Here is a 24,179-nt window from a genome sequence, read left to right as displayed (position 1 = left end):
GATAAAACTGAATGTAGCTATCTTTTTATATTTGAGGATATAAAAAAACCACCTAGCTGATGCCTATTTAGGCAAATGGTACTGATGGGGAAAGTTTCAGGTGGTTAGAAGGTACTAAAAGAGGAAGAAAAAAGTTGGCAGAGAAAATAAAAGGTTCTCTAGACTCCTATGGAAGCAGAAATAAACACACAGGAAGAGCAGTCAAGTGGAATGAAAACAGGTCCTCCAGAGGGTCTAAACGTTTCAAGTTCTAAATCTCTTAGCTGAGGATCTGTCAAAAAACCCTCCAGGAATAGGTTCAGACACTCACCGTGAACAAGGAAGATCCCTTCTAATTGCCCGTGAAATCACCATTTTATTACTATCAATACTTTTTAGAGTTGGCATATATGATCTCATTGATCTTAAACGTTATCTTAAGACACCATTTTCATTATTTCTAAGTCAACCGATTATAATAAAGATATAAAAACAGCTCCCACTTATTGAGTACTTTGATTATACCAAGTATTTTCTGCACTGGGAATTTTCTTTTTACTTTTTTTTTTTTAATTTTTCTATTGATTAGAGAGGAGAGGGAGAGAGAGCATCAACTTGTTTCACGTAGTTGTTCCATTTATCTGTGTACTTACTGACTGCTTCTCATAAGTGCCCTGACCAGGGCTAAAACCCATGACTCCTAGTGCACCAAGTAGAAACTTCACCCACTGAGCAACCCAGCCAGGGCCTGGGCATTTTCTGAGACAATCTGACTTAATCCTCACAACAATTCCATAAGATAGGAATTAACATTCTCACTTGGTAGTGGAGAATACTAAGGCTCATTTAATTAATTTTCCCAACTAATGGGTGGCAGAACCAAGAATAAGCAATAGCAATGTAAGCTTACACAACTCCAAATCCAAGCCCTTGTTAATATAACACACTAACCCCCAATTATAGTAAACTCGAGATCAATAAGCTAGCTTGAGGAACAGTTTTTTTTTTTGAATTTTTCTGAAGTTGGAAATGGGGAGGCAGTCAGACAGACTCCCGCATGCACCCCACTGGGATCCACCCAGCATGCTCACCAGGGGGCGATGCTCTGCCCATCTGAGGCATTGCTCTGTTGCAACCAGAGCCATTCTAGCACCTGAGGCAGAGGCCATGGCACCATCCCCAGCGCCCGGGCCAATTTTTGCTCCAATGGAGCCTTGGCTGTGGGAGGGGAAGAGAGAGACAGAGAGGAAGGAGAGGGGGAGGGGTGGAGAAGCAGATGGGCGCTTCCCCTGTGTGCCCTGGCCGGGAATCGAAGCCGGGACTCCTGCATGCCAGGCCAACGTTCTACCACTGAGCCAACCGGCCAGGTCAGGAACAAGGCATTTTTATTTATTCATCTATTGCACCGATAAAGTGTTTGTTCATTGATAGGCTATTCTGCACCAGCAACTGTACTAGGTATTAAAGATCCAATTGTGAGCCAGACAGACACAGGCCATCTAGATCCCTCCAGAAGCTTGCAGTCCAGCCACATGCACTAAGAGCTCCTTAAAGGGTGCCCAGATGTTATCCCCTGGACCTTAGTGAATTGAAAGAGTAAAAAATAGTTCTTTCATAAATCATTCTCAATCTAATAATCCATGGCTTGAGAAAGTTGGCATTTGTTGCTAGGATCAATGATATATGCCTGCTTGGTTTGGGCTGCTTGGAGGACTTCAGACTATTGGCCAAGACACATTATAAAAGATAACTTTTCAAAATATATCCAAATCCAAAGGCTTTAACAAGTTTTTTCATAATGATAATCTTTATGAATCAGAAGCTACAAGCATATATAGCTCTTTACACACCCTAGATATGTTTCAAACTAATGAAAGAGGCAAATGTTTGTCCCAGAAGTCATCACTCACCCTTTGTGTATTGTAATATCCTCTCCATTAAGACAGGGTATTTTGTGATGCGCTGAGTGACTAGCAGAATGCATTCTGGAATTCCTCGGCGTCGAGCCAGAAGATTACTATTTCGGAGCTTTAAAAACATAGATTTAATTTTATATTTATAAATTCTATCTGTATTTTCTTTATAAGTGTGAATTAATAATTCAGAGACTGCAATAGCATACTTCTATTCAGACAGAGCACAATATAGATTATCATTCATTGAAACTTGATGCATTGTCATTAAATTATATATTTTGTCATTAATATCAATAAGATTATTAAAGATTCCAAAGAGTTTTGAGTGGCTCTGATGTACTTGTAGTTAATTCCAAAAGTGAGTAAATTCTTATACTTATAAGTGGTAAGATTCATGAACAGCAAAAGTTTTGAAAAAATACTCAAGATTTTGAGTATGAGTTTGCAGTTAACTATGTTTTTCCAACAGGTCTTCTTCTTTACATGTTATCATCGTAGTACTTAAAATTTCCTCAAATCAGGGCAACTATTTTTCTTAAATAATCTCAGAGTATTCTTTAAATTTTTAAGTTCTCAATATGCATGTATGTGGGAAGAAAAAACAGGAGAAGAATCTGTTAGAATTTTTTAAATGGTAGATAGAAATTTAGAATCTATGAAATGCTAAAGGACACAGTTCTTTAACAAATTAGATGAAAAAAAGGTAAGGAGAACATTCAAATTAAAAAACAGATTAAAAAGATATAATCCTTGTAAACAATTGTGAACTTTGGACAGATCCTGATGTGAGCAACCGAATTTTACGAGATGATCAGGGAAATTTGAATACTGGCCAGCTGTTGGAAAATATTAAAGAATGAATGTTAATTTATACTATTGTGATATCATTGCAATTATAAAAAAGATACCATATTTTTTAGAGATGCATATGAAATGGTGAGCCAAGGATTTGCTTCAAACCAATCCAGTGGGGAGTGGAGGGATCCTGTATTTTTACTATGATTCCTCTTATTTATAACTTGTTAGGGTATCAAAGAGCTTCATGGGGTATTACAAAGGTGCTCGTAAGCTTGGAGGCCATGACTTCACAAATATAAGCTACAAAAGAATATTATTTAGAAGAAATATTTTATTAACACAGAAAGAAAGACTTTGTACCTTGGCCAGAAACCTATTAGCACTTCCTTCTCCTTCCCCTGAAAAACCAACACCTGGATGGGAAGCTTAGAGCACATAAGAAATAAGCATGAAATATCTGCCCATCCTGGTTTACCACTGAGTAACAGAGCTTTAAAATACTTGCCTTAATAAAATTCTGAAACCTTTTATTCTGCTGGAGTTCTTTAAACAGGCTCACAGCTTCTTTGTGATGGCTACAGAATTCTCCATATATTTTCTTCATTTTATTTGCATTTTCTTCTGAAAACTGAGAATAACATTTTAATAATGGTTTATAAATTGAGTCATTTATAAACACTAAAGGGAAAATGCAATTTTCATATATTTCAATACATTATTTGCAAATAAAGAATAAGCATTATGGTTTCCAGAGCTCAATGCTAATGAGCATATGTTAAAATAATTACCTAGTTATTAATATATAAATAGACAATAATGTCGGCATGTAGGCCCACTAATAATAATGTCTATTATTAGTGGGCCTACTTCTTAGCAATATTATAAATGTTTCATAAAAATAGCTCATGTTACTTTTCTGGTCTTTTCATGGCATATGAGCAAGTACAATATTTACATTAAAAAAACAAAACAAAACCAACATGGACTACCAACCACTTCTTTTTCCCAAATACTTTTTAAATTAAAAGAAAGGAGTCAAGAGGTAAAAGGAAGACATCAATCTAATGTGATTATATTGTATTGAATTAATTCAATTATCAAACAGTCAAATGAAAAACATTTGACATATTTTATTCTATTTTAATGTTTGTGCAACTTTATCATTATAATTTATAGTTAGAATACTTTTATAGATTGAAGGAGGGGTTATGTGGCAACATTTGGGGGCCCTCAGTAAGGGTCCTCTCACTGGCTGGCATTTACACTAGCTAATTGATCATGTCCATGAACTCAGTTCTTAGTCAAGAATTTGCTTTTTATCAGCACATTACAAATGGATCAAGGGGCAGGTAATCATTAGCCAAGATAAGAGAAAGATGAATAACTAGGATACAATTAACTAATAGAGAAAAGCAAAGATGTGGGATAGTTATTTCAATATGCTTGACCTACAGACAAATCTCTGACTCCCAGGTATGAATTCTAGAGCTTTAATGATAATAGATGGCCTCACTCCTCCTAAAATGAGCCAGTATGTATCTTGGAGATATCTTGGACTATCACAGGTACACTGGGGGAGCCATATTATTGCAAAGCCATCACAATGAAAAGTTTAAGTAGAATTTTCATAAGGAGATTTATTTACAGCTGTTACTCCTGATGGAGGTAGTGATAGAGCCAGCGATATTCAGCCAAGTCCTGTGACAGAGAGGAGCCAGTCACTGGCTATTAAAAACTCTCAGGCATCAGTCATACAGTCCAATATCAAATGAAAGAAAATAAACCAAAATCATCCCTCAATCAAAATGAAATCAATTCCAGTTTCCCACAGGCTTTTAACACTGTAGAGAATGTGTAAACTTTCTGGTTTTTGAGTTTAGAGCCTTTAAACCTCTCTTACCTGTTGCACTAGAATATCTCCAATTCGGTTGATGACAAAATTCCTATCATTGTCAGTACAGGACTCCTGCCTTCGCTCCTTCATGCTATAGAAGAAATGCCTATGAATTTCAAGTAACTCATCTAAACAAGGGAAGATTTTATCTATAGTGCTGTGGTCAAGCTGCAGCTCCTCTTTCATCCCTTTCCTGAAGATCTCGGACATGATGAACAAGGTCTGGACGTGATGCATTTCTGTTTGCATTAGCTCTGAAACATATGAGTAGAAACAGGCTTTAAAAACAAGTATCCATATAGACTGACTAGTGGTGGCACAGTAGATAGAGCATCAATCTGGGACATTCAGGTGCCAGGTTTGAATCCAAGGTCACCGGCTTGAGCATAGGCCAATCCAGCTCTGAGTACAGGCTCCCCAGCTTAAGTGCGGGGTCGCTGGCTTGAGTATGGATCACAGACATGACCATAGTCGCTGGCTTGAAGCCCAAAGGTTGCTGGTTTAAGTCCAAGGTTGCTGGCTTTAGCAAGGGGTCACTGGCTCTGCTGGAGCCCCCCGGTCAAGGCACATATGAGAAAGCAATCAATGAACAACTAAAGTGCTGCAATTGCAAGTTGATGCTTCTCATCTTGTTCCCTTCCTGTCTGTGTCACTCTCTCTCTCCCCCACCCTCTTAAAAAAAAAAAGTCTCCCTACTGACCTAAATTAGTAGCTAAACACCACAGGTTACATAAATTAAAAAGAAGAAATGTGGAAATGTTTTAAAACAAATCTCCACTATAAAATTCAGCATCAATTAGTATTCATCAACTAAAGATTAGATGAACAGGATTTGATATATTTACACAATGAAATATAGTATTCAGCTATAAAGGAACAGAGGGATTGATACACACTACAATATGAATAAATCCTGAAAACATGATACTAAGTGAAAGAAGCCAGTCATGAAAGACCACATATTGTACAATTCCATTTATGTGAAATGTTCAGGATAGGCAAATTCACAGAAAAAGAAAGTAGACTGGTGGTTGCCAGGGGCTAAGTGGGAGGGGAAAACTGGACGACAACTGACTACTAATGGGTACAGGGTTTCTTTCTGGAGTGATGGAGGTGCTCTGGAACTGGACAGCAGCTGATGGTTGCACAACTTTGTGAGTCTTCTAAAAACCATTAGATTTAATATAAAGGGGTGAAGTTCATGGAGTATAATTGAGCTTCTCCTGATTCATACTGTCTTCACTCCAAGAAGCACAAACTAGTTCAGTATCACAGAGCTGAACTCCACATGCAGGACTGCGGCATACTCTGGCACACTGCCCTCAGCCGGTGCTGCCAGCCCCACTGCGGTCACAGGAATGGCAGGCTCTGGGGTGTGCAGGCGAGTAACGGAGTCCTATGTGCAGCCGCCCTGTCCATCCTACATCAACATATGTGACTTTTTACTGTGGTTCTTATAATAGCAGAGGTAAACATGTATAGGCCATGCCTGAGTAAACTTGAAAAGGGTATGAGAAATAAAATCTGCTTCATACCAGGTCCATACAATGCCTCTTATAGTCCTCACAAAATTTAAAAACTGATTATCTTTATACCCATTTTACAGACAGAGAAACTGAGGTCCAGGCGAATTAAAAAATTTGTTGGAGATTAAGTAACTAGAAAATGGTACAAGTGGGATTTGAACCCAGGTCTGGTTTTAAATTCCAGGAGTTTTCCATGAGACTGCTTCATCCCGAGGAGCATATCTGAAAAGCTTACCAAAAATGACATCCTGTCTTTTGATGACGTCCTTCTCCTGCCTACTACAAAATGAAGGGTCCACCACAAGACTCCAAGATTCTGCTTCGAACTCCTGGGCATCACTGCTGAGGTCGCTCCACAGAGAAGAATCCACAACATCTAATGTGTTTTTAGAAAAGTCAGACGTAGAGTAACAAGTGAAACACTAACAGATCTTCACAAGCACTTGTGTTTATGGATTCGTCACACTAAATAAACGTGCTAAGAACATAGAAGTGACTAAGCCAAAATGCTCTTGATACGGAGTTGAAACATATGAAAGGCAAGACTGCTCTTATGAAAGCAAAGAAGGACCAGATATTAATACAGTGATTGTGTACATGCCCCCCCCCAGAAAGAACATTTGAAGATTATTTTGTTTGTTTTGGCTGGCTCTATTTTAGTTTTACTTTTGGTAACCCTCAGAGTCCACAATGTGCTTAGGGAATCTTGAACACACATTCTTTTGCCCTGGGCTGTTCTGCACTGTTTACTCAAATCTAAATTTTTACTTGTCCACTTGATTTGCTCTTTCATTGGCTTGCTGTCCTTAAGATAAACATGAAGCATGGTGTAAGAACTCAGTCATGTGAGTACAGACTTTTCTGACAGAATTTGACAACGCACACCCTTCAGGAAAACTAAGTTCTATTGGTCCAAACAGCACTCCTGCGAGTGATTCCAACTCCGAGTAATCAAGATGATATGAAAATGAATTTTAAAGACTTAAGTTTAAAATGAAAGAAATAAATACCTAGGGCAGAGTTTACTCCTTTCTCCTATCACTACTCTCTTTTCATTTGGTTTTCTTTTATTTATTGATACAACTTGGATACAATAAGTAATTCCCCAGATTAAGTCCTTTCCTACAGAATATGCTCTTTTTCAAAACTGAATTTATTTCCCTAGAACATGGGGATAAATATCCTAGTGTTCCAAGCAAATCTTTCTTCCTTACCTGAAATATATATTTTAATGTATAATCATATTTCAATTCATTCACCACTGTCTGTAAAACTTTTTAAAAAGGTAACAAACACACAATGCATGTTGTTCTCTTCATTATGCTCATGACATATGTCCATTAAAAAAACATCATATTTCCTTGGTCACTCTATGGAAGTCTTCTTTGGGGATAAATTTTCATTTTTGTTTGTTTTTTTGTTTGTTTTGTTTTTTGTTTTTAATTGGAAGAAACTATACCAAAGAGACACCATGAAACAGAACTCTTTAAAAGAATGAAGAATATTTTTGATCGAACATCCTTCAGAAAATATTCCTTTTGGCAAATGCTCACAGAAATACAAGTAAATGCAAACGTGTCTTTCTCTCACCTTCCATTAGGAAAGACTCCGTGGAGGGAGATGAGCCCATGGACTGTAAAAGCTCATCGGAATGAGACCTGCTTCTCCAGGTGTTCCCGTCACTCTCAGACTCCAAGGATGTCCCTGACCTCCTGAAGCTGGAGGGAAGGAGGGAGAAGGGTTAGCCCAGCAGAGGCTCTGAGACCTGAAGATATAAAGCCACACTGAGCCTTACCTGTCCAAGGTGGCACCTGGAACGCTTCTGGACAACAAATGGGCCTGCCCTGCAGAATCTTTCCTCCCAGCCGGCAACCCGATGGGCATGGAGGAAGAAGGATGCAAGGAGAGGCCAGGCAGTGGCACGTCTCTAAATGAAGAATCTGGAAATCAGAATGGATGCTTCATGCGTTTCCATTGAGGGCATTAATTACAACAAGCTCAGGTAGTCGTTTAAAAGCCAGAAAGCTAAACACTCAAATGGCTGCTTCTCATGTATCGCATGCCCAGCCTTGAAACCTGTCTCCCTGCCACATCCCAACACCTGCTTCAAATGTCCCTTCCATTTCACACCCTTCTGACAGCCCAGCTGTAGGCCGACTCTAGCATATCTACTTGGAGACTGTGGGTGGCTGGGATTACACAAACAAGAAAATAGAATGGGGAAATACTGGGACAGCTTTCCCATAAACCACTGCTTGTACACCTTACAGCCAGCTTCATATAGATGCAACCTGTTATTAGCATTACTACTAGAATGCATACTGTGTGTATAAACAAGCACACATGTATGCACACACACACAGCATGTCAGTGGATTGGAATGATGCTGGAGAGTCTGTTTCTTTAAGAATTTCAGGCAAATAAAAATTTCAAGCCAAGCTGGGATATTCTCTCTCACATACTGAAAACTTAATGGTGCTTCAATTCCTTCCTGATCTATTCTAAAATGCTACAGGCATAAATGCATTTACATTTGATGTGCACTGTCAATAACTCTCAGAAAGTATTTCAGTCCTATGCTATTACAGCTGTAGCATATACCTTCTCAAGCAAAAGGTGAAGATGCTCATAAGAACCCCAGGATATTATAAAAACTTTGACACATGTATGATTTAATTTTATTCTTATGACTTCCAAGTAAAGAAAGGTAATAGATGATATTTTATTAATTCTAAGGTGCTTTTTACTTTCACGCTTAACCTTATGAAATTGAGAAGTACCTTCCTTACAACTGAGGTCAAAGGGACTTTGGGTGTCAGAGCAGGGGAGTAAATGATGTCACAGTTGTACTGACTGCACTAATTCAACCATGTGCAACATCACACCCAATCACCTGTCACTGTGAATCTGAACACCTCATTGTCTCCTGATTCAAGTGGTTTTAAAAACACTGGTCACACTTTGTTACAGCTTGAAATGAAAAGGAACTACAAACTTAAAATGCCGGCCATATGGCAAATGACATAATTCAAGGCAGAAGAAACTACAAAAATCTCTCATGACAGATCCTTTGCAAAATCTCTCTCAAAGGATTTTAAATTTAGGAGAAGATGGTACAATTGGTTTTTGCATGCAATGTAAAGAATTGTCAATGACTGCAATTACGTTCAAGAAAAGTTATTTAAACTTCAGCCCTATATAATTCAAGAAAAAACAGAACTACCAAATTTAACAATATGGAAAAAAAACTTGGATATGCCTTGAAATTTCACTGTCATCCAGAGAAGCTAATGAGATCACAGCCTCAAACACAACTAATAAAAGTACCAGGTTGTTATGACAATGGACAACAGAGAATGATAAAAATCTATAGATTCCAAACTTGAACATTTTCCCCCCTAACTTTGTGATTCTTAAGAAGTATGTGGTGTATACTTATATAAATATGCGCTAGTGCTCTGAAAATATAAAATTATGTACATTTAATGTAGTTTTTCTTTTTTTCCCCTAAAAAGTTATTGAATGAGTAGTGCTTATTATACTAGATCACATCTTAGAATTAAGGCAAAATCATAAAACCTCCATATAGTCCTCCCTAATATAAAAGATCATAACTACTATTCTGAACACCTGAAACTAATACAGAATAATATTGAATATAAAGTATAACTGAAAAAATTTTTTAAAAGATCATATAGTAATGACTGTTAGATTGCCAGAGAAGCTTGTGCCATTCTTGACCTCTTTGTATAGCTAAAAATTATGCCAAGCACATATTATGAAAGAAAAATTAATTGGGCAGAGGAGAAAACAAAAGGAAGGGGTATTTCACATTGGAAAAATCTGTTGTCTGTATGAAACTGAAAAGTTCTTGTTTTCCACATCACTTACTTCCGAGGATGGTCTGTGGTTTGATCTTGTTATATTTCTCTTGGAATTTCTGGTAAAGAACATTAGAAACACATAAAATAAGATCAAAGCACCTATGGACTACAAGAATATCTACACAGTTAGTATACAGAATAGGATTCTTACCTATATCATCTGTTGTTATATTACTTATGTCAAAGAGGAATTCAAAGCAAAAGGCATTAAATGCAACAAAGAAAAACAATGATAATGAGATGTGCAATTTATAATGAATATGTGTCTCATTAACGTGTCTCACAAATATCCCCACTTCATTAAAAGCTGAGAGGAAACAGAAATCTCTAGCTCTCATGTCTATACTCAGGCTGAAAGGGGAGTTCCTAATAGCTCTGCCTTTCTCCTACTTACTTCCTTCTACTCCTGGCTATTCTTCCTGCCTACAGGACACAACTTTGAGCACTGAAACGTCACCCTCAACTCTGTGGCCTGTTAACATGGAGGTTGGTTACTCTAAGTTTCCCTCTGAAGCATCATCCTGCTTACTTACATGCATTTTCTGACATGTCTTTAGAGTGGGAAAGAAGAGAATAAAATTATGATAGATGCCTTCATCTAGTCAAGATGACCCTCCAAATCAGAGAACATTCCTCTAGTCCTGTGAGCCTCACATTCTAGTCCGAGGACCAGCAGTATCTCCCGGGAAGTTGTCAGAAATGCATATTCTCAGGCTCCACTCAGACCTACTACATCAGAAATTCTGGAAATGGGACCTAGAAATCTGTGTTTTAACAAGCCCTGCAGGTGATTCTGATACTTGCTGATGTTTGAGAATTACTGCTCTGGGCTTCATTTACGTGTGCTCAGGGTTTGCGCTGGTAAACTAAGCAGGTTCCAACAGAAAGGCTCACCCACCTACCCTGTGTAACAGAGGTGGCCAGACTGTTCTAGTTCTGAGAGCACACAGTTAAGGGAATAACTCTACCTTCTGAGCATGCCTTATTTTATCACTTTAGCAATTGTTCTAGAAATAAATCTGGATGCTAATAGAAGAGTGACAACTTAAACTGATAACATGAAGCAACCAAGCTCAATATAAACAGGTATGTTCACAAATGACAGAGTTACCTTGGGACAGGGAGACACAGCATCTTTACAGCCTTTATGTACATTTGCATTGCAGTCTGAAATGAAGGGAAAAGACAGAAAAGCATCTGTCGTATTTAAGTTAATCAGAAATGGGAAAGACTGCATCAGGGTTCTACTGATCATTATAAAAATAGCACATTCACATTAAAAATATTTAGAAAACTTAAGGAAATATATATTAAATCACATATGGCCCTGGCTGGTTGGTTCAGTGGTAGAGCACTGGCTCAGCATGTGGATGTCCTGGGTTTGATTCCCGGTCAGGGCACACAGGAGAAGCACCCATCTGCTTCTCCACCCTCCCCCTCACACTTACCCCCTCCTCTTCCCCTCCCGCAGCCAAGGCTCCATTGGAGCAAAGTTGACCCAGGCGCTGAGGATGGCTCCATGGCCTCCACCTCAGGTGCTAGAATGACTCCTCCGGTTGCAGCGGAGCGGTGCCCCAGGTGGGGCAAGCATCGCCCCTTGATGGGCATGCCGAGTGGATCCCGGTTGAGCGCATGTGGGAGTCTGTCTGCCCCCCACCCCACCCCTGCTTCTCATTTTGTAAAAATACAAGAAAAAATAAAGAAATCACGTGTAACCCCAACACTCAAGCACAAGCACACTATGAATAGTTTAATGTCCTTGGAGATAGTATTCCCCTTTTGCACAGAAACTTATCAATTATGACAGCTTAAATTATGCATGACATACACTTGTGTGTCTGTCTGAGAACTCATTTACTATTATAAGACTATAAGGGATTTCTGACATCTGGCTGGTAGCAACTGCCCCCTCCCACACCAGGTAAAATGCTTATGGAAATGGAACAAAAGAAAAAGTCATAACAGTGCTGAAAAAAAAAAATGTGTCATCGGCTCAGACAAGAATTCCTACTCACTATGGATAGCCAAATGAAAAGAGAAAAGCTAGTGACTTGCCTGTGTTTTACTTCATGAAACAATGTGGCCTTATCTCACGGAAAGTAAGGGAACACTTTGCCTGCCCCTTTTTGCCCCCTGGGTCAGGGACCAAGTTCTTGTCACAGATACCTGCCCCTAAGTGGGGACAGCTTTCTGCCAGGCTGGTGTCTTCCCGCCCTCTCTCCCCTCCCATTTGCCAGACCCACCCTGTCCCACCCACTGCCATGCTGTGGGCAGACAGAGGGACCTGTGGCTCATCAGATGCTTTATTAGACAGAATTTCTCCATGAGGGGTAGACAGTCCCATCTAGGGCCCTCAAAGCCACACTGGAAAGTGCCTGCCGCCCCCTGTGCAGGAGGCTGAGCCCAACCTCCCTTGCGCTTACAGGTCTGAAGAGGCATTTTAACCAGTGAGCTGAGCCCAGGCTGACCCACAAACTGGTCCTGTTGGCACACACGGAAACTGGACAGAGCTCTCTTTATTCCAGTACAAAGAAATAGAGTTCAACTAAAAGGGAGCAATGAGCAGCCACAGAACAAAGCCATGCTGGAAACAAGCAGGCAGAGGGAGCCATGGAGTAGTATTAAATCAGAAATCAAGAAAAGTTCAGATATTTCAAATGTATTCTCCAAAAGAGACACAAAATAGACATAAAATAGGACCAAGAGGCCATAGAGGGAGGAAACAATGTGACACTGGGCCAACAGGATAAGGGACAGGGTGCTTTGTGAGATGAGAAGGCTGCCAGGCAGGAAAAGGGGCCCCAGCAGAACGTCAGCCGAGTGCGAAGAACCAATGTAACAAAACATCAAAGCAGCACTTTGAAATTGAACTTGAAAGATTTCCTCTAGAATGGGGAGGGGAAAAAAAGGTATCATTATAAAATAGAAGGTGTCATATGAAAGAGATAACAGAGATTACACTTCCCCAAGGAAGAAGTCTGAAAAATTAGATCAGAAGCAACAAAAGTGACGACTGACAAAAACTCTTCTTAAAGCTGACAAAGAACCCCCCAAAAAATCAGATCGGAAGACTGGTTTCCTAGAAAAAATAACGAATTAAATGACATCTATTCTATAGAAACATTCTGATGATATCCATATGATTAAGAAATTAAAAATCCTCAAGCAGACAAAGCAGGTTACCAGCAGAGGAATAGGGTCAGGAAGGCCCAGACTCCCCTACTGTAATAGTAAATACTCAGCTAGAATGGACCAGTGTGGACACAGGATTGAGGGGAAACAGTTTGGCCTAAGAACTCAGCCAGATAAATTGCTTTTCATGTATGAAAGAAGCAAAGATATACCCTTAGATACACAAGATTTCAGAAAACAGGCCACTCTGATCACCTTCTTTTAAAAAAAATATTAAGAGCAGAATCAAAATTAAGGATTCAGAAATAAATCTAATTTTTTTTAAAGAAGCAAAAATGAGCACTGGAACCAGCTAAACAAAGAACCATATCTAAATAATTGTTTTAAGTGGAAACACAGAGCTAAACATAAATATCAAATTATTCTTGAAATAGAAAACTACTTTTGAAAGATTATACATAAAATATAAAAATAACAATTGAACGATCAATTCAGGGGAAGTAGAGGTAAATATAAGGCAAATTAAAGAGTCTATAACTATAAGCCTTACACAACCTTGAAGTCATTATTAATAGAAAATAAAAGAGCATATCATCTTACCAAATCTCTGAAGAAGATAAAAGCAAATGGCTAAAACCAGACACCAAAGAAAATAGCATAAAACTATAAAAGATAGTTGATAAGTATAAAATTAAATATAACTTAGAAAAAACTTTGTTATAAAACAAGGTTTCTCGGTTACATTACAGAGTACCTATACCTATATTAAAGATACACACCCCAAATAAAAAACACAGAATTAGTTAAGGGAAATACAAAGAAAAGGAAAGCAAGAGGAATATTAATTTTAAAGTAAAATTCAATGCAGAAGACATTTAATGGAATTAAAAGAGAAATTTTATGTTGATGAATGTTAAATCTGCAATGAAGGTGTGTGTGACCGGAGGACTTTAGTACACCAACTACTGTAACATCAAAATATAAGCGGTAAACTCTATTTATAAACAAGGAAAATCTCACAGAAACACAAATTTGCATAGAAAAATACAGACACCAAGATTTTGAATATTTATATCATGTTTTGTTTCACATATTTTTGAAATTAGAAATATTAACTTTCACAATTAAAAACAAAAATACACCAATAAGCTAGGATTATTTATTAAAAAACAGCAGAGATTGGACAGGTCATATTCTCTTACCTAACATAAAAAGAAAACTTACTGTGAATATGAGGTTTAAAACTCCAACACTCCCCTACCTCCAAAACTGTAAATCTTAACACTTCTAAAAAATGGCTGGTTAAAAAGGAAAGCAAACATATATTTATACTGATTCTAGAATTTAATCTAAGGCAATAGTCAAAGGTGTGGACTGTTACACATGGAAAAGACTTCTCATTGCAATATTGTGCTAGGAAAAACTTAACAGTATTCCAAGAAAGAGATAACTAAACACATGTGATGGCATCATCAAATCAGACATGACCAAAACAAGCTGACTTACTTTATGAAAAGGAACTCCATGAAAATATGAACAGCAATGTTCTCTAGGTAGTAAAATTTTGTGTAATTTTAAGGTTTTCCTTAAAACCTATATCTTCTATTAATTCTACTACATCTTTTAAAAAATTAACGACTATGTTAAAAGCTAAACATATTCTATGTGCTTTCAGTAATTTCCATCTTCCACTAAAACTTCCATGGCCAATTCAGTATGAACCAACATATTCTATAAAACAAAATTTTACTTATTAACTACATATAAACATCTAAGTACATATTATTAATTACATATTAACTACATATGAGTGTCTAAGGGCCCAGTTTAGTGATAGCTGGGAATACAAAAGAATTATGTGATTATAGTCTTTAAAGAACCTAACATTTATTTTAGTAGTTAATATCAAAAGAAGTTGTTCATAACCCAGTATAAAACAGAATAGGAGCCCTGGCCGGTTGGCTCAGTGGTAGATCGTCAGCCTGGTGTGCGGAAGTCCCGGGTTCGATTCCCGGCCAGGGCACACAGGAGAAGCGCCCATCTGCTTCTCCACCCCTCCCCCTCTCCTTCCTCTCTGTCTCTCTCTTCCCCTCCCGCAGCCGAGGCTCCATTGGAGCAAAGATGGCCTGGGTGCTGGGGATGGCTCCATGGCCTCTGCCCCAGGCACTAGACTGGCTCTGGTCACAACAGAACGGGACACCCTGGAGGGGCAGAGCATCGCCCCCTGGTGGGCGTGCCGGGTGGAACCCAGTCGGGCGCATGTGGGAGTCTGTCTGACTGCCTCCCCGTTTCCAGCTTCAGAAAAATACAAAAGATAAAAAAATAAAAATAAACAGAATAGGAAAAATAGGTCACAAACATAATATGCAGGCAAGAATTAATGCCACAGCAGTCAGGGAAGACCTCACAAAAGGAGGTAGAAATGTAGACTGACACAGAGAAGGGAAAACTGAGAGAATGGAGATTAGTATCATCAGTGAAGGAGCAGAGGCAGGAAAACCCAGCAGAGGAAGAAGAAGGGGTGAAGAGTGCAGACATCAGGCACAGACTCTGGTTACAAGGCTGAAAGGGGAACTAACTGTAGGACTAGTCAGCTGGATGCAGAGTGGGAACCAAATGCATGTGAAAAAGCTTGGGCTTAGTCTAATGAACCAAAACAGAGAGAAGTCCTTTGTGTGTGGGCTGATGATGATAGTGGTGTTTTACAAAGACTGATGGTGGTCAATGTATGCAGGGTAAGCTGTAAGTGGGAATACCTGGAGAGGAAAGCTAGTGCAATTTGCTCTTGGCAGTCTAGAGATATTGATAAGAATCTACCAGAGTGGCCCCAGTGAGACAGAAAATAAAAGAGTGACCTAACAATATTGATGGGGAAACAACAGGGAAGAGGAGTCAAGCTGCCCAAGGTCTGAACTTGCACCATTAGTGCAGCAAGAAGGACAACCTTCTGCATGTGGATTTCGAGTCTAGTTTTAGCCACATTGATCTGGGAGACATGAAATCACTGCGTTGTGACTCCCACAGAGAATCACTCTTGGTTTATTGTCTCTGTAATTCTTCTGTATTCTCAAAAGTGGCCACAAATTACATGACCTCTCAGCCTCTCTAGGCAACTGGAAATATGGAAGTAGAAATCATGAGCAAAGACTCTCAGACTTGACTAGAAAGTGATGACAAGTTTCCATCAAAAGCGGGACTTGTGTTAAGTAGTCAAGACAGAGGCCAAAATGCAGATGGTTAAGGAAGAAGTGGCAGGGATGGACATTACAGTGGTGAGTGGAGACCACTCCTTTTGAGAAGTTTATCTTAACCAAGGGGAGAGACATATCATGGAGGTGGCTGGCAGAAAACTTCAGGGATCCAGCCTTGTGAACAGAAGATGCAGTGACAGCCTATGAAAGAGATGCCATCACACATATGCACTGACTGCTGACATGTAGACAAGCAGGAAACGATCCATAACAACACTTACAGCAAATTTCTAAAAAATTAGCAAATTAAATCACATCTGAACTGTTTGATGCTATTTCAGGTCCCATAAAAGAAAGAAAACATGGCCCTAGTTGGTAGGCTCAGTGGTAGAGTGTTGGCCTGGCATGTGGATATCCCAGGTTCAATTCCCGGCCAGGGCACACAGGAGAAGCACCCATCTGCTTCTCCACCCTTCCCCCTCTCCTTCCTCTCTCTCTCTCTCTCTCTTCCCCTCCTGCAGCCAAGGCTCCTTTAGAGCAAAGTTGGCCTGGGCATTGAGGATGGCTCCATGGCCTCCGCCTCAGTTGCTAGAATGACTCTGGTTGGTGGACAATGCCCAGATGGGCACAGCATTGCCCACGGGTAGGAATGCCAGGTGGATCCCGGTCAGGTGCATGTGGGAGTCTGTCTCTCTGCCTCCCCACTTCTCACTTCAGGTAAATATAAAAAAAAAAAGAGGAGATGACGTCAGAGTAATGGCAGGGTAGGAAGCGATACCGATAAATCTCCCCCAAAACTCAACAAGATCTTCAACCAGAAACAGAAAAACCTATACTTGGAGCCTCCAGATGCTTCGCAATACACCCGAAGGTATTGTCGAGTGAAAAATTGGCTAAATATATAACCAAACCCCGAAGGAAAAAGGGAGTAAGAAATGCTCCACCTTCCTCACTAACCTAAACAGGGCGGCTTTCTCTGGTAACTGTGAATATAGAAACTGAGGCGGGCAAAGGGGGTGAATAGATCCAGGCTGCGGCACAAATGGCCGAACCAGGCTGTGGCATGGAGATCCAAGCCGAGGAAAAACTGATCCTGTGGCAACCCGGGCAATACAATCTAACACTCGTGCCAAACCCAAACAAAGAAAGACAAGCGGGGCAGCCATTTTACCCGATCTCCTGGTCGGCGCATGCACAGTTAGTGGGCGAGAGATTTCTTCCTAAGCCCCAGGAGTGGGTGCCCGTGTTACCCCACAGAGAGGCAGAGTCAGAGGCCTTTCTGTGGGCCGAAAGCACAATCTCTGAGCAGCCCCAGCGCCCTGGGAAAGCCGCGCACGGGAGGGAGCGAGAACTAATTCCAATGGTGGAAATTTTCCGTGCTGGTGGGGGTTGTACTCAGAGGGAAACGCGGCCGGCCTCATATCCTGGTCTGCGCGCGCAGATAGTGAGCGAGAGATTCCTCCGAGTGCCTTGGCAGTGCACGCCCGTGTTATCGCACAGAGGGGCAGAGTCAGGGGCCTTTGTGTAGGCCAAAGCGGAATCTCAGGCCGCCCCAGAGCCTTGCAAAAGCCGCGCACGGGGACGGAGCAAGAGCCAATTTCAACGCTGCAACTTTTCCATGCGGTTGGGGGTTTCACTCAGAGCGTGAGACTGCTGGCCGGATATCCTGGTCTGTGTGCGCAGATAGTGAGCGAGAGTTTCCTCCAAGCACCCTGGAAGTGGGCGCCCGCCTGTGTTACCAGACAGAGTGGCAGAGCCAGAAGTCTTTGAGTGGGTGGAAACCCCGCCTGATTATGCTAGCAGCTCTGACTGACTGAGCCTTACCCAGAGCCCTGCACTGAGTGGAAATAGAGTGGGGAGTTGCCAGCTCTTTGAGCCTCTTACTATCCAGGCAGAGGCAGCAGCAACCCCATAGCTGGATTATCAGGCTACTAATTGAGGAAGGAAAGACTAGGAGAAAGGCTCCAGGAACACAGACTCTCTCACTGTCGGAACCTATAAATGCTAATGAGCCTCGACTGCCAACGAGACTGAAGCACAATACATGACATTGCCATAGAGACTTATCAACTGCAAACCTCTACCTGAGAGTGCCAAAGGGGCAGAACCCGGGGTACAGAATCACCGACCAGGAAGAGGGAGAGAAAAGAAAAAGCAAGAAGATAACCTCTCAAAATCAAGAATAATCTGCAGACTTTATAACCTATCCCATTTTATTATATTTGTTCGTTTGTTTCTCTTATCTTCATTCTTGATATTTTTTTCCTCCTCCAATTTGGCCAATTAACTCTCTGCCAGTCTTACTCTCTCCTCTCCTTGAACTACACTACCCATAAGTGTTACATCTCCCATTATCTTTTCTCTCCTCTTCCTTTCTCTCTATGAGGGTTGCACTCCAAAACCCTTAACTAAATCTCTCTCTCTCCTATTTTTTCTTTTTTCTTCTTTTAGTGGTTCCCTCTTTTTTTCTCTCTCTCTCTTTTCTCCCTCTATATTAGTTTCTTCCTTTCTCCTTTACATCTCCTCTCATTCAAACCTCAATAACAAACAAATTATCTTATCTGGGACTCAAACTTATGTTTGTGGCATTTTGGGGGGTTTTTACTTCACCTTTTTAACTCACTAGCAGTGCTCCCATCCCTGGCTCTTCATTTTATCTAGTTCTTGTTCCACTAAATACAATAGTAATTTTTTAATTTGTCCCCCCATTTTTCTGTTTTCCTCTTATTCCTCTCATCATAACTCTTAGACAACCAACACCTAAAAGCAAATCATTTTATTCTTGACCCAAATTTTTTCCTTATTTGCTTTTTCTGGGACCATACCCCCTTCTTATTTTTTTCTTTTTTTTTCTTTTTTTTGCCCCTTTATTACTTGTCCCCAATTCAGGCCCTCCATCACAAGCATTGTTTGTTATAATTCACAGTTCACCACAAGATTTTCTCAAGAAAGAGGGGAGAGGAGAGGAGAAGAAAAAAGGAAGGGGGGAATAATCTCCTTTTTTTAAAATTTTTATTTTATTTTATTTTTCTTTATTTCATTATTAATTTTTTAAAAAAAAAACAGCTCTTTTTGATTTTTTATTTTTTTAACTTTTTATTCTTTATTAAATCTCATTAATACTATCAACAAAACCACCCTCAGATGCCATTAAGGAAGAGAAAATCGAATATCATAGATACAAAAGAAAGAGAGGTAACACAGCTAGATGAGGAAAAATCTATGGAGAAAAAATTTAATATATTGGAAACCTTGGAGCTAAATGACAGAGAATTCAAGATAGAAATCCTAAAAATCCTCCGAGATATACAAGAAAACACAGAAAGGCAATTTAGGGAGCTCAGAAAACAACTCAATGAACACAAAGAATATATGTCCAAGGAAATTGAAACTATAAAAACAAATCAAACAGAGATGAAACACTCAATTCACGAGCTGAAAAACGAAGTAACAAGCTTAGCTAATAGAACAGGTCAGATAGAAGAGAGGATTAGTGAAATAGAAGTCAAGCAACTTGAGGCACAACAGAGAGAAGAAGAAAGAGACTCAAAAACTAAAAAAAAAATGAGGTAGCCCTACAAGAATTATCTGACTCCATCAAAAAGAATAACATAAGAATAATAGGTATATCAGAGGGAGAAGAGAGAGAAAATGGAATGGAGAACATACTCAAACAAATAATAGATGAGAACTTCCCAAGCCTGTGGAAAGAACTAAAGCCTCAAGTTCAAGAAGCAAACAGAACTCCAAGTTTTCTTAACCCCAACAAACCTACTCCAAGGCATATCATAATGAAATTGACACAAACCAACACAAAGAAAAAATTCTCAAGGCAGCCAGGGAAAAGAAGAATACAACATATAAAGGAAGGCCCACTAGATTATCATCAGATTTTTCTGCAGAAACTCTACAAGCTAGAAGAGAGTGGACCCCAATATTTAAAGTCCTGAAAGAGAGGAACTTTCAGCCATGAATATGATACCCATCAAAGCTATCCTTCAAATATGAAGGAGAAATAAAAACATTCACCGATACAGAAAAGATGAGGGAATTTATCATCAGAAAACCCCCACTCCAGGAATTACTAAAGGGGGTTCTCCAATCAGATACAAAGAACAAAAAAAACAGAGCCACAAGTAAAAGCTCCAAGAAGAACACAATAAAACCAAATTTAAACTGTGACAACAACAAAAAGAAAGAGGGGGAGAAGATGGAGATTAACAGTAGCAAAGGACGATGGAGTACAAAAGTACTCACAAAATAGTTCACTACAATGAACAGGGTAGGGACCCTTTTCATTACTCAAAGGTAACCACCATTGAAAAAACCACCAAAGAAGCACATGAGATAAAAGAGATAGCAACAGAGGAAAGATGTATGGAATACAACCAAATAAAAACAAAAGATAGAAAAACGAAAGAGAAGGATCAAACAAGACACAAAACTAACAGAAAGCAAGATATAAAATGGCAATAGGGAACTCACAAGTGTCAATAATTACACTAAATGTAAATGGATTAAACTCACCAATAAAAAGGCACAGAGTAGCAGAATGGATTAAAAAAGAAAATCCAACTGTATGCTGCCTACAGGAAACTCATCTAAGTAACAAGGATAAAAACAAATTCAAAGTGAAAGGCTGGAAAACAATACTCCAAGCAAATAACATCCAAAAAAAGCAGGTGTAGCAATACTCATATCGGATAATGCTGACTACAAGACAGGAAAAGTACTCAGAGACAAAAATGGCCATTTCATAATGGCTAAGGGGACACTGAATCAAGAAGACATAACAATTCTTAATATATATGCACCAAACCAAGGAGCACCAAAATATATAAGACAGCTACTTATTGATCTTAAAACAAAAACTGACAAAAATACAATCATACTTGGAGACCTCAATACACCGCTGACGGCTCTAGATCGGTCATCCAAACAGAGAATCAACAAAGACATAGTGGCCTTAAACAAAACACTAGAGCACCTGGATATGATAGACAACTACAGGACATTTCATCCCAAAGTGACTGAGTATACATTTTTCTCCAGTGTACATGGATCATTCTCAAGAATTGACCATATGTTGGGCCACAAAAACAACATCAGCAAATTAAGAAAAATTGAAGTTGTACCAAGCATATTTTCTGATCATAAAGCCTTGAAACTAGAATTCAACTGCAAAAAAGAGGAAAATAATCCCACAAAAATGTGGAAACTAAACAACATACTTTTAAAAAATGAATGGGTCAAAGAAGAAATAAGTGCAGAGATCAAAAGATATATACAGACTAATGAAAATGACAATACGACATATCAGAATCTATGGGATGCAGCAAAAGCAGTGATAAGAGGGAAGTTCATATCACTTCAGGCATATATGAACAAACAAGAGAGAGCCCAAGTGAACCACTTAACTTCCCACCTTAAGGAACTAAAAAAAGAAGAACAAAGACAACCCAAAACCAGCTGAAGAAAGGAGATAATAAAAATCAGAGCAGAAATAAATGAATTAGAGAACAGAAAAACTATAGAAAAAATTAATAGAACAAGGAGCTGGTTCTTTGAAAAGATCAACAAAATTGACAAACCCTTGGCAAGACTTACCAAGGAAAAAAGAGAAAGAACTCATATAAACAAAATCCAAAATGAAAGAGGAGAAATCACCACGGACACCGTAGATATACAAAGAATTATTGTAGAATACTATGAAAAACTTTATGCCACTAAATTCAACAACCTAGAAGAAATGGATAAATTCCTAGAACAATACAACCTTCCTAGACTGAGTCAAGAAGAAGCAGAAAGCCTAAACAGACCTATTAGTAGAGAAGAAATAGAAAAAACCATTAAAAACCTCCCCAAAAATAAAAGTCCAGGCCCTGACGGCTATACCAGCGAATTTTATCAAACATTCAAAGAAGACTTGGTTCCTATTCTACTCAAAGTCTTCCAAAAAATTGAAGAAGAAGCAATACTTCCAAACACATTTTATGAGGCCAACATAACCCTCATACCAAAACCAGGCAAGGATGGCACAAAAAAAGAAAACTACAGACCAATATCTCTAATGAATACAGATGCTAAAATACTAAACAAAATACTGGCAAATCGAATACAACAACATATTAAAAAAATAATACATCATGATCAAGTGGGATTCATCCCAGAATCTCAAGGATGGTTTAATATACGTAAAACGGTTAACATAATACACCATATCAACAAAGCAAAGAACAAAAACCACATGATCTTATCAATAGATGCAGAAAAGGCTTTTGATAAAATACAACACAATTTTATGTTTAAGACTCTCAACAAAATGGGTATAGAAGGAAAATATCTCAACATGATAAAGGCCATATATGATAAACCATCAGCTAACATCATATTAAATGGCACTAAACTGAAGGCTTTCCCCCTTAAATCAGGAACAAGACAGGGTTGTCCACTCTCTCCACTCTTATTTAATGTGGTACTAGAGGTTCTAGCCAGAGCAATCAGACAAGACAAAGAAATAAAAGGCATTCATATCGGAAAAGAAGAAGTAAAGGTATCACTTTTTGCAGATAATATGATCCTATACATCGAAAACCCCAAAGAATCCACAAAAAGACTACTAGAAACAATAAGCCAATACAGTAAGGTCGCAGGATACAAAATTAACATACAGAAGTCAATAGCCTTTCTATATGCCAACAATGAAACAATTGAGAACGAACTCAAAAGAATAATCCCCTTCACGATTGCAACAAAAAAAAAAAAAAAATACTTAGGAATAAACATAACAAAGAATGTAAAGGACTTATATAATGAAAACTATAAACCATTGTTAAGGGAAATCGAAAAAGATATAATGAGATGGAAGAATATACCTTGTTCTTGGCTAGGAAGAATAAATATAATCAAGATGGCTATATTACCCAAAGCAATATACAAATTTAATGCAATTCCCATCAAAATTCCAATGACATTTTTTAAAGAAATAGAGCAAAAAATCATCAGATTTATATGGAACTATAAAAAAACCCAAATAGCCAAAGCAATCCTAAAGAAAAAGAATGAAGCTGGGGCATTACAATACCTGACTTCAAACTCTATTATAGGGCCACGACAATCAAAACAGCATGGTATTGGCAGAAAAATAGACACTCAGACCAATGGAACAGAATAGAAAGTCCAGAAATAAAACCACATATATATAGTCAAATAATTTTTGATAAAGGGGCCAACAACACACAATGGAGAAAAGAAAGCCTCTTCAATAAATGGTGCTGGGAAAACTGGAAAGCCACATGCAAAAGAATGAAACTGGACTACAGTCTCTCCCCCTGTACAAAAATCAACTCAAAATGGATCAAAGATCTAAACATAAGACCTGAAACAATTAAGTACATAGAAGAAGACATAGGTACTCAACTCATGGACCTGGGTTTTAAAGAGCATTTTATGAATTTGACTCCATAGGCAAGAGAAGTGAAGGCAAAAATTAATGAATGGGACTACATCAGACTAACAAGTTTCTGCTCAGCAAGAGAAACTGATAACAAAATAAACAGACAGCCAACTAAATGGGAAATGATATTTTCAAACAACATCTCAGATAAGGGCCTAATATCCAAAATATACAAAGAACTCATAAAACTCAACAAAAACAAACAAACAATCCAATAAAAAAATGGGAAGAGGATATGAACAGACACTTCTCCCAGGAAGAAATACAAATGGCCAACAGATACATGAAAAGATGCTCATCTTCTTTAGCTATTAGAGAAATGCAAATCAAAACGGCAATGAGATACCACCTCACACCTGTTTGATTAGCTATTATTAGCAAGACAGGTAATAACAAATGTTGG

At 38.8% G+C, this 24,179-nt stretch overlaps 1 protein-coding gene across 9 annotated transcripts in view; it reads right to left on the bottom strand.

The window, feature by feature from the left end:
- ARHGEF28 (Rho guanine nucleotide exchange factor 28) overlaps positions 1-24,179 on the bottom strand; it is a 368,879-nt gene that overhangs the window by 84,807 nt on the left and 259,893 nt on the right. For all 9 annotated transcript variants that reach the window (XR_010750308.1, XM_066377149.1, XM_066377154.1 and 6 more), the window contains 8 exons: positions 11,109-11,164; positions 10,005-10,053; positions 7,909-8,053; positions 7,704-7,831; positions 6,349-6,489; positions 4,594-4,841; positions 3,199-3,321; positions 1,890-2,007 (listed from right to left, as the gene is read on the bottom strand). Coding sequence is in view for 8 of the 9 variants with exons in the window: in XM_066377149.1 (XP_066233246.1) it covers positions 1,890-2,007; positions 3,199-3,321; positions 4,594-4,841; positions 6,349-6,489; positions 7,704-7,831; positions 7,909-8,053; positions 10,005-10,053; positions 11,109-11,164 (1,008 nt within the window). In the remaining variant the exon portion in view is untranslated. The remainder of the gene's footprint in view (positions 1-1,889; positions 2,008-3,198; positions 3,322-4,593; positions 4,842-6,348; positions 6,490-7,703; positions 7,832-7,908; positions 8,054-10,004; positions 10,054-11,108; positions 11,165-24,179) is intronic.

Source organism: Saccopteryx leptura, chromosome 1 (assembly GCF_036850995.1).
Source record: "Saccopteryx leptura isolate mSacLep1 chromosome 1, mSacLep1_pri_phased_curated, whole genome shotgun sequence".
In the NCBI taxonomy this organism is placed as follows: Eukaryota; Metazoa; Chordata; class Mammalia; order Chiroptera; family Emballonuridae; genus Saccopteryx; species Saccopteryx leptura.
The sequence above is the reverse complement of the archived record's forward strand: the minus strand, read 5'-3'. Positions and strand labels throughout refer to the sequence as shown.